Source organism: Emydura macquarii, unplaced genomic scaffold (genome assembly GCF_026122565.2).
Source record: "Emydura macquarii macquarii isolate MOO-44397 ecotype Brisbane River unplaced genomic scaffold, CSIRO-AGI_Emac_v2 contig_212, whole genome shotgun sequence".
Classification (NCBI taxonomy): Eukaryota; Metazoa; Chordata; order Testudines; family Chelidae; genus Emydura; species Emydura macquarii.
This window is the reverse complement of record NW_027130349.1, coordinates 233,947-245,268: the sequence shown is the minus strand read 5'-3', so window position 1 is coordinate 245,268 and position 11,322 is coordinate 233,947. Positions and strand designations below refer to the sequence as shown.

The 11,322-nt window shown below is 38.9% G+C and overlaps 1 protein-coding gene across 1 annotated transcript; it reads left to right on the top strand.

Annotated features, from left to right (window-relative positions):
• The first annotated feature begins 365 nt into the window (after positions 1–365).
• Positions 366–9,093, top strand: RNF125 (ring finger protein 125). The gene is made up of 6 exons (XM_067545995.1): positions 366–532; positions 2,883–2,937; positions 4,576–4,670; positions 5,170–5,260; positions 7,632–7,739; positions 9,001–9,093. Exons 1-6 carry the CDS (start codon positions 366–368, stop codon positions 9,091–9,093), a joined length of 609 nt encoding a protein of 202 aa, XP_067402096.1.
• Positions 9,094–11,322: the final 2,229 nt, after the last annotated feature.

The following is an 11,322-nucleotide window of genomic DNA, read 5'->3' as shown; positions in this document are numbered from 1 at the left end:
TTGCCAATGAAAAGTACTTAGCTCTGTAATTCCTTCCGCCTGGGGCGGGGGCAGGGAAAGGGACATATTTCAACAGCTGGGAAAAGCCAGGCCAGGCCTCCCAGGGCCAAGGGGGCGGAGGATCCTGGACGTTGCTCTGCTTGTTTTAGCATCTGCAAGCTTGTCCCGCCTCCAGAGAGGTGCACACCAGACCCGCAGTCCCCAAGTGGCCTCTGAGTTGCAGAGATGCTGAGGGGAAGGGCCGTGCTGGGACTTGGCCTGCCCCCCTGCCCGCCCGGCCCTAAATAGGCAGGGAAAACAGAAACCGCCCACCCAGAGCCCAGTTGCCACAGTGAGTGACCATCCCCAGCCGCTTGCCTTGCACCATGGGCTCCGTGTTAAGCAGTGACAGCTGGGCTGTTGGCACGGCGGCCCCTCGGTGCTCACTGGATCTGGGGAGAGCTGCTCAGCAGCAGCAGCGGGTCCTGTCCTTTGACTGCGCCATCTGCTTGGAGGTGCTGAACCAGCCTGTGAGGACCCAGTGTGGCCACGTGTAAGCGCAGCCCTTTTGTGTCTGGCTCCAGCCGGGAAGGGAAGAGTCAAGGGATTGACCTCCCAGCCCCATGATGAGGGCAGCCAGGGGAAGAGGCTGGGGTAGAGACGTCCTCCTGTTGTTGGTGTTCTCTGAAGCCCATCTTCTGCTGCTTGAATGATTGCAAAGAGAGGAGCAGGTCCTGGGTAACTCATTTGATTCTAATGGTGTTGCACAAGCAGGGCCCAAGCATAATTTTTTCAGGCCCAGTACAAACTTTTAACATGGGCCCCCTCCCACAATGGGGGTTGCAGCCTGGGCCAGGCCCCCCAGGGCCTCTGGGCCCAGGTAAAGTGCACCTTTCCCCTCCCCCCCCCCCTCATGTGGGGGCCCTGTGCACAAGGGATGATCTTGGCCCCAAAGAGTGTAAACAAACTGGGGTTTTTAGGAAGGAGAATTGGGCTAGTTTAGGATCAAAACCAATATTCTGTTGTCAGCAGCACTAAGGATTAAAACAGAGAAGTGAGGTTTTGTCTGTAAGACGATTTAAAAGCACACACACACGGGATAAACAACTTAAGAGCTGGTTATCTTGGGACTTGGCAAGTGAGCTGGAGATCAGGTTAATTTAACAAGTCAGGCTGGGATTGGGGTTTGGAGATCCAGTTTTTCTGTACCCAGTAAAACTGCATTAGCAACTTAATGTTTCCAAAGGGGTTTGTGATCTTTGGCTGGAAAGGTGTGTTAAAACTGGGAAGGGTTATTGTTTATTGTTATTATTCTACAGGTTTTTTTTTCTTAAATGTTTTTAGTAGAAAAAATCTCCAAGGAATTTGTCCTCAGTCAATAGCCCAATCACATGCTGAGTTTTCTGTTCAGTTTCAGTGTCTAGTAGTTGTGTGATCAGCATCCTGGTGTGCTAGCTCAGTTTGGGCCTTTTCTATACTAGGATTTTTCTGACCTGTAATTTTCAGAGCGTGCAGCTCCACTGCAGTTGGTACAGAGGGGGGAATGTGGGTGACGTAAGTCAGTCTCAAACAAGTACAGGCATTTTTAACAATATGTCAGATCAGGGTCAGATAGTACAGTGGTAAAAATGCCTGAGCCTTGGCTGTGTTACGGCTGCTGCTAATTCTACCTGCTGGAAATTATGGGCTCAAAAGATTCCTACTGTAGACACAGCCAAAAAGTGGGTTGGTATGTATTTGCCTCTCCTGGCTGTGCCAAGCACATAAATGCCATTAGTAGGATTTTTACACTTGAGGCAGCCAGGAAAGAATGGATCTTGAAACTAGGAAATCATGCCAGTCCCCACTAATACTTATATATTCTGCCAAAGATGGTAACAAAAAGCTTTATTGTTCAAACTGGGCTTGTGTTTTGGAACCCAAAGAAAGTTTCCTTTTGATTCAGTAATTGAAATAGAAAAATTCTTTTCCAGAAGCACAGGAAAAAAAGATTTGGGGTCCAATGCAAAAGGCTTTTACTCAGGTAAATTTCCACTACATTGGTAATTTTTTTTCTCTTCTGTTTTGCACAGAATATTTTTTATTAACAGGCCAGAGTAGGAAAGTCCATGTCCATTGCTGGGCTCCGTTAGTTTTTCTCCTTATGAGCCTGTTAATCTGGTCTTCCCTGTTGCCAGCATCTCCGCCTTCGACAAAATGGATAGTTTTCTTTTTCATTCCACCTTGAGAAGATAACTTAAAAGGCCATAGAAAGTTGTTCACCACTTTGAAGATCTTGCCGACAGTGTAGATTTCATGGATCACATCTTTCATGCAGATGGTAACACAAGATTCACCTAAGTGAAGAAGGGCTGAAGGACCAGACTCAATTTTTCTGGGTAAAGATTGTAATATTTGGCCACAGGGCACACTGCTGACTAGTATCCAGGTTCTTATCCACTGTTACCCCCAGGTCCTTTTCTGCAGAACTGCTGCCTAACTCGTCGGTCCCCAGTCTGTAGCTGGGCATGGGATTCTTCTGTCCTAGATGAAGGACTCTGCACTTGTCCTTGTTGAATCTCATCAGATTTCTTTTGGCCCAATCCTCCAGTTTGTTTAGGTCCTTCTGTATCCTATCCCTACCTTCCAGGGTGAATTAGCAGGTCTGGACAGGGATTGGTACTTTACTCCTATACATTAATTTGAAAGTTTATACAAAACCAAAACATGGTTTTCACTTTGTTCTCAGGTTTTCACTGCTTGTGTATCCCCTTTTCATTCTGCATAATGAATATTCCACCCTGTTTTGATTTTAAGTATAGGCCAGAACAACATCTCCTTCCTCATTCTCTCTCACTGGCTTTTTGCTTCCTTTTGTCTTGCCAGCTGCAAAATAAAACCTACAAATTCTTGTATATCAGCAGTTATCATGAACATATTGGGGCAGAGCACCAAAATGAAGGGATGAATTTAGGAAAGGTCTGTTATCATCTGTAGTATAGTTAGGTAGATTACAAACAGCATGAGGAACATATCAGGAATATTATATGATGCTAACAGTGTGACTTTTAATTTATATTTTTGCCTTGTTTTGTATTTCAGAAAAATCTGTATTTTGCTGGCAATGGATGGGTTTAAAGCATTGCCTTAATATTATTAAATGTACATTTTTGTATTTTTTTTTAATTTGAGACATATTAGAGGCAACAAAAAATGTCAGTGATCTGTCAAGGAGTACAAAGCTCTTCGTGACCCAAGTGGACATCTTAATATTTATCTGAGTTGGAGTATTGTTCTTATCATGCTCTCAGAACATACAGTGTAACAAGGTATGCTATGAATGCGTATCTGTAACAATAAATGTTCTTTACTATGACTGTAGAATCACTTAGCTATGTTTTGTGTGTAAGATTGTTAATGGGACCATTAGGCTATGTGATATGAATACATATGTAATAATTGCATACATTTAATACATTACAACCTCAGTGCATATTCACATATGTTGTATTTCTAAGGCCTGGTCTACACTTAAAATTGAGATCACGATAGATATGTGGCGTTAGGGCATGAAAAATCCAGTCAGCAAGGTAGTGTTCCTACATGATGGAAAAATGCTTTCTGTTGGTGTAGGCTGCATCTGGCTCTTATCCCCAGTGCTATGCCAGTATTCCCTCCACGCTGTAGACATGGTCAAAGACCAAATGCATAATACAGTCTTGATAAGGAGCTGTTAGTGTCTATCCGTGCAGTACCCAGATTAAAATCTCACTATCTTGGCCTTTTATTATTTTATATTGTTTTTCTTTGTAGAAAATACCCTAGGGACCTGCTTCACAAGGTTTACTGTAACAAGGTCCTGAAGTAAAACGAATGGACCAGATCTCACTTACATCAATGTAAGACCCAACTCCCAGTCCCAACAAAGCCAATGAGAGTTTTGCTACTATCTTCATTGGGACTAGCATTTGGCCCACAGTCTAGTAAAAGCTTTGTTCATTTTAGTGGAGTTAGTCCAGATTTGCACTAGCGTAACAGAGCAGAATGTGATGGAATAGGCCTTTTTTCTGCAAAAAACCTGGTGGATAGAGCCCACTGTCTCCAACAGTTCATTTCACAATCTAAAGTGTTCAGTCTGAAAAACCAGGACCAACACATCCAAACTGATAGCTCTCTATTTCTAATTAATTTTACACGCAAAACCTGAACTTTTTTTTGTAGGTAATGTATTAAAATAATGTGCTCAGCCAACAAGATCTTATAACTCCTGAGAAGTTAAGCCAATAATAGAAATTATGATATACCCTTAATTAAAGGGTTACCACTCTGATGAAAATAGCTCTTAAGCAAACTACCTCTAAGTTAAACAACGTTCAGGCCTGATTCACGATAGGTTGATATAGCTATGGTGCTCAGAGGTGTGAAAAATCCCTTCCATCGCTGTAGTTTGCATCCATATTACGGGTCTATAGCAGCATAGCTATAGCACCACTGTAGTGCGTGTAGCGTAGACCTGGCCTCAGGATGGCAAAGATAATAAGCTATACTAAGTGAACAAGACCACCAGGTATATGATGTCTGTTAAACGATAACAGGTTGCTTCTTACCATTGCCTAGGTATGTCTGAGTGAAATGAGGATTCATTTAAGGACTTGTGAGGAATATATAGAAAAATATGGACCTCTACAAGAGTTTGGAGACACAGTAGCAAGGTACAGCATTTTAATGATAATAAAGTAACCAATTGTTCTGTTTTTGGAACAAAGTACATCTGGTCAAACAATTAAAAAAAGAGAGTCAAAATTTGGAAGTTGTTGCCATTTCACAGGTTTTGACATGGAGCCATACTTTGTTTATTCACAATTTGTCACTTTTTTACCAAAATGGTCATCAATTTTTTGTATACTGAAACCCAATAATAATGATTGAGAATGTTTTCAAAATCTTAAATATAAAATGATACTGCAAAAAATTTTTAAAATTCAAAACAGCTTTTTTGTGAACATTTTTATTTTTGAAAAAAGGCCATTTTTAATCATTCTTTCTTTGAAAAATTTCAACCATCTGTAGTATAGCATAAAGCTAAGAATCTGCATTTTTTAAAATTTAGGGTAATTCAAATCCTCATTACTTTTCAGAAAACAAAGTCTACTTGTGTTTTTTATAAATGAAGAAAGTCATTAATAATCATACCATTTCTGCAATTCCCAGATATGCCTGTCCATTTTGCCAGTGCGAGCTGCATGAAGATGATCTAATGGACCATTGTCTTACTTATCATAGAACAGAAAGGAGAGCAGTGGTAACTATCTTACAGTGCAAATGTGTACTTTATTGAACTTATATTAAATTGATTGATTCTGTTTGGCGGCAGACAAAGGCAAAAAAAAAAGTATTAATTGCAAACTTGGCTTGGATGATACAGTAGTTTAAAAAAATTGCCAGCACAAAGTCTGTACAGCTAGTCCACTAGTGCTATAAAATAGCATCCAAAGTTCTAGGCTCAAAATACACCCAATATGTTAAGATGGCTGCAGAGGAGAGTTTATAGTTAGCTCTTTGGACTAATGGTGGCATAGCATTTTCAAAATGCCATGCCACCAAGTTTTACTACATTCAGAGATTCTCCCACTTTTTAAATTCTGTATTCATCATTTCTCTCCATTGACCCAATGTCAGCTCCTAAGCTCCCACACACCACTTTCTGTGCAGCATTTTCTGTCTATCTTGATAGTGTCTTGCCTAGCACAAAACAGTCTATGGATCATTATTTGAGAACTACTCCAATGATTCATAAGAGCTACAAAGGACGCACGGGTCTAAATGTACAAACAAAAATATATAGAATGGCCCCAAGTCTAGGTCTCCCTGGGCCATAAGGATCTGACTATGGGGGTCAAATTACAGGAGCAGGGCCTATCTTGACAAGTTCCGTGCACAACTCCCACTGACTTCACTGGGAGTTGAATTTGCTTAAGACTTGATCCAGAGGGATGCTACGTCAAAAAGTTAAACTGAATGACAGATGTATGACACAAACCCCAATTTACATCACTAACAAAACAAAGGAAGACACTCTCTTCTCCCTTATGGTGCAGGTTTGTTCTCAATCCACTTAACTACTATAAGATGTTAAAATTTTGATAGGTCTGTGAATATAGACCTGTGTATATAATACTGAGAGTACAAAATAAGGGAAGAATAAATAAGGTTACAGCTGAAGATTGGGTTAATTATTAAGAATTACTACCCCAGCAGACATTATTTTGCCATATTTTAAGTGTTTCAAATTTATTTGTTCAAATCTACTGATTGTTCAGCACATACAGAAGTCAACCTGGTAATTGCCAAATAAAAATCTTATATTTTTCACAATAAATATGCTTATTTGTAGTACTTAGAGCAAATGCATTAATAGCAGCTATGTACAGTCATGGGGAAGAATAAGGCCCTTAAAACTTAGACCTTTTAACAAAAAAGAGGGTTTACTAACTCCACAATTAAACAAGTTTATCCCTTACAAACAAGTAAATAATGTGCATTATACAGCATTCCATTGAAATGGTCTTTTTCTAACATCTTCCTTCAAAATCTCACACAGAGAATACAAACTATATTTTAATTTAAATAATGTTTAGATAATAAGTCTGATGTCATAGCAACATGAGCTATAAATGTGACCCTAGTTGGTGCATCAAGGGCATAGACACTGCCCATTGAATCATTTGTTATTAGAATCCTGCCACACAACAAAAGGTTCCCCAGGACAGGTTGGGGGGAACACACCAAAGGGCAATGGTTGCAGCTAGAAGGCTAGCCTTTCCCCTTAACCTTAGAATCATAGAAGTGTAGAACTAGAAGGGACCTCAGTAGGTCATCCAGTCCAGTTCCCTGCACGCAAGGCAGGACTAAGTAATAATAACTAGATCCCCCCATGCGATGTCTTGTGTGGGTTGCTATAGTAGATGCCTATTTCATCCTCTACTCAGTTAAGGTTCATGGAGAGATTCTGGTCTGCTGTTTCTACCTCCTTTTTCACACCAGAATAGCACAGGGCAGGATTTAGCTCTAACACTATCAGTCAATAAGTTAGCCTTCTACACCTTGTTATGAGTATGTTATTCAAATGCTGTTTTAAGTGTGTACTGGTATTTTTATTATATTGTTTGAAGTAAATATTGCAACAACTGCAGTGGTTAGTTATATTGTAGAGGACCAACCATTATGAAGGAACTAAAATCTCCTTCCAAACAATGAAGGCATTTTTGTTTTAAATAGCACAGTAAACCACCACATATGTCAGTGGGAGCCCCATTATTTTCAGTGGATCAGTAAATCATATGGCACATAGGTTGGGAGCATAACAAATACCTTTTTATTTTACAATCTTGTGTCAGCCAGTAGCAATGAAGGAGTTAAGCATAAAATGAGGTCAGACAGACATCCCCATGTGGATATCTACTGAAAAGACAACACACAACCAAGATTAACCTACTGCTGGACTGCGGGTACGTTGTGTCTGGCAGTAAATGTATTCATGTCACTCAGAGAATGCCATTTAGCTATAACTGTTCCAGATAATCCACATTTCTCTCCCCTTAACATTGATAATATTTCTTCTGCAACATCTTTGTAATGAAAACTCAATATTTATAGTTTTTCCCCATTTCCAGTACTGTCCAATTTGTCGTTTAATATCTGGCGGAGAGCTGAGCTATTTCAGCAGGAATTTTATAAAGCACCTTCAACTCAGACACACATTCTATTATGAAGACTACATAGTGAGTAAACAATATGATCATTTTTAGAAGCTACGGTCCTGACTTCTTTATATATCTCCCTCCGTTCTTCTCATAATCAATAAGTCATGTGAGGGTATGCATTAGATTGCTAAAATGTAATGCTTAGGGTGTGTTGTGGAGTTATGAAGATGTAACAGATATTAGTGGCGGCAACAGAGTCTAGTAATAAGAACACAGCACTGGGAGTTGGGAAACATGGATTCTATTCCCAATTCTGCCACTGAGTCATGGTAAGAACTTAGGCAAATACTTAACCTCTTTCTGTTCCTCAACTTTCCCCATCTATTAAATGGGGGTAATATTACTTACTATCTTTGTAAAATGCTTCAAGATCCTCAAGTGAAAAGTACTATATTATATATTAATAGTATTATGTACATGGGCCACTTAAACACCCCATTTCGATTCTGTGAGAACAAAGGGTGAAGTGGGAAGAGATCTCATAACCTTGTAAGCTCAGTTAGCGCTTGGTCCTGCAAGATTATGAGCATCTTCAACTGCCATTGGCTTCAATGGCTTGAGCTATCAAACACCCACTTAAACTCTCCTAACTCAATACAATTTAGACTATACATCACAATTCCAAAAACATTTTTCAGTGGTTTCCTTTACCTCCCTAACTGATGTCTACCCAGTCACCATCCTGAAGAAAGAGATGAATCTAATACTTTCTAAAATGAGGGCAGACCCCTGAAGAAGTGGTGTTGGACTTGAGAGAACCACATGCGCCATCAATAAAATTCTAATCTATACTACATGCATATAACAGAAATATACCTGGGTAGGGTGGTATTTTATTGATGGCTCAAGTGTTGATATCTTGTTTGAAGTAGGGTGCTGAGATACAGAACATTTTGTTATTTATATATGCAATGATATAATATGTATTTCTGTATCTGGGGCCTGTAATAAATAACACAGGAGCTACTGGTGTTTGCATAATTGTGGTATTGTAGTTGTCTGTCTCCTCTGGCATTCTGCCTTTTATAATTAAATTTGTTTCATAATAAAGATTTCTCCCACTATAAATTGTCAATGTTTAAATCTGAGTAGTATAAAGTAAATTCCCAATTCTGCAAAGTACTTACAGATGTGCTTAACTTTAAGTACGCATATAGTCAATGTTTTATTGGGTTATGGTCTAAGCAAGCTCTCAAGAATAGAAGTAGTTTGTTAAAATGGTAATTGTTTTCAACTGCATGCCCAAATACCATCTTTTTCTTTTCTTCTCTTATTTCAGGCTATAAACAAAGTAGAAGAAGCCCTTATTGAAAACGTTCTAGACCAGTCATTTTTAGAATATGTGCATGTGAATCATCCAAACAGCACATAATCCTACTGAAAAGGATGGGAAAGATATTCAAAAGATTACATTGTTCATTCAAATTCACTTTTTACTATTATAGGGACATTGTCAGATTCTAGGCCTAAACAGGTTGACTTACTTAAAAAAAAAGTTTTGTTTCTAAATTGAATTCCATCACCAAAAAAAAAAATGTAAAAGATCATGCTGCCATATTGATGTTTTTTAACACCTAAAATGCAATAGTCATCTGCCTGCACTATCTTATTCCTCATTAACAACAGCTTTATACAAAAGGAAAGCAGCGACTAGAACTGACAGCAGCTTGCGAATGCACATTCTACGAGCAGGCCAGAGTCTCCATGATACTGTTGATGATGTTGCAATGCTCAGGACAGACGGCAAACAAGCAGCAGCCTTTTTTTGGATTCCACAGCACTGAACAAATAGCACACACACAAAAATAGTCTGGAATCTGCAAAGAAACCTTATTTACCTATAATTGCAAATATTATACCAGGCATATTATTTACTATGAGGAATAATGGCCACTGACTTCAATAGGATGACTGTTGGTATTATGTATTACACTAGCAATGACTGCAAGATTATTGTTTGCCCTTATTTAGCTAAACCAGTCATTAAAAGCCACCTTGGAGAAAATTTAAAAGAATAATAAATAAAATAAGAATAAATTTCTTAGCAAAGAGGTTGACAGGTCTAAAGTGTCTTTCACTGTGTATTGTAACAAAATGTATCTTATTTTTTGTAGCAAGACCATCAAATTAATTCCTCAGTTTTTATGTACATAAGTACTATTTAATACAGTATTTTTCAAGGATTTACTTGAAAGTATTTTTTGAGAGATATGGAAGGGCACATTTGTACATAGAAATGTTTGCAATGATTAAAAGAGTTTATAGGAAATATATTCATAAACCTCAGATTTATACATTCATTTGTAAACAATGGTTTAGTGGCAGTGCTCAAAACTGCCACAATAAGGTCCTGGCCACTCCTTCACAAACCCTGAAAGAGAGCAGGAATCTTTAGTAGGCAACCTGGTCAGCCCGTTGAGGGGAGAAATGCAGTGGCTCATGTGACTCAAAAATAATCTCCTCCCCCCTCAATTAAGAAGCATCATTGAAAGGATCTGAATGGAAAGATGCACATTCCTCATGGGTCAGAGGAATGGTGCTGTTGTGACAAATTGTGGGAATTTTTTAAATACCACTTCCCAGTTCTCAACTTCAGTTTCATAAGAATCAAAATAGTCAAAGGGATCAGATATAAACAAAGGCACACTTGTTTAGATAACAAATGTTACCACCTCAGAGCCTAATGCAGGAGAGGACCATCCACTCCTCACTCACAGCACCCTCCAATTACTTGTACACTTCTCCTTAACCTTTTTTCCAGGTCCTCCCTATGATGACTTTGTCTGACTCCTACAGATTCCAAGTAGTCTCTCACTTACCTTCTGACAAAAGGCGGCAGTGTTCTCAGTGGAGGCTCATCACTCCGAAGTGACCAGAAGGATAGGCATATAACATGGTTTCAAAACGTACCCCCATTATAGAAGTAAACACTATACTGTGAACTTCTGTGTATAATTCTGCACATTTTCATTGCTGAGATTTCATTTCACAAATATGTTTTATCACAAGGAATAAAAAGTTGGCAGGGCCACTGATTTAATTTAAGTCTGATTTAAAAGGCTTTCTTTCAAATTAATGTTCTTCATAAACCTCTGCTGTCTGATTTCTTTTTACATGTTGTCTATGTCAGTGGCAAAAATGACATGAGATTTACAAGCTTGGTGCCATGCTATATATTGCTCTGTGGCATACTACTTGTCAACATCAAGGTCACAGCTTTATTAAAGGATCAAGATTTACAATAACATTACCTTCACATAAACCTCCCTGTAGTTTACTTCTTTGAGGTCAACAGCCCAATTTTTTCCCTTTCCAGAAACTGCTAATCAATAATTACTGCAGTCTACTAAACAAAGTTCAAATGGACTGGCACTTTCTTTTTATAATATTTTACTCTTTCTAGAGCACCTCACCCTCTTTACTAACAGTAATTAATGTAACTTCATAACATCCCTATGAAGTAGGTAAAAATTATTCCCTATTTACAGATGAAGAAACAGAGGCACAAGAGAAGTTCAGTCACTTGCTTAAAGTAACACAAGAAGGCTGCAGCAGAGCCTAGAATACCACAGATCTGTCTGACTTGTGCTTTAACCACAAG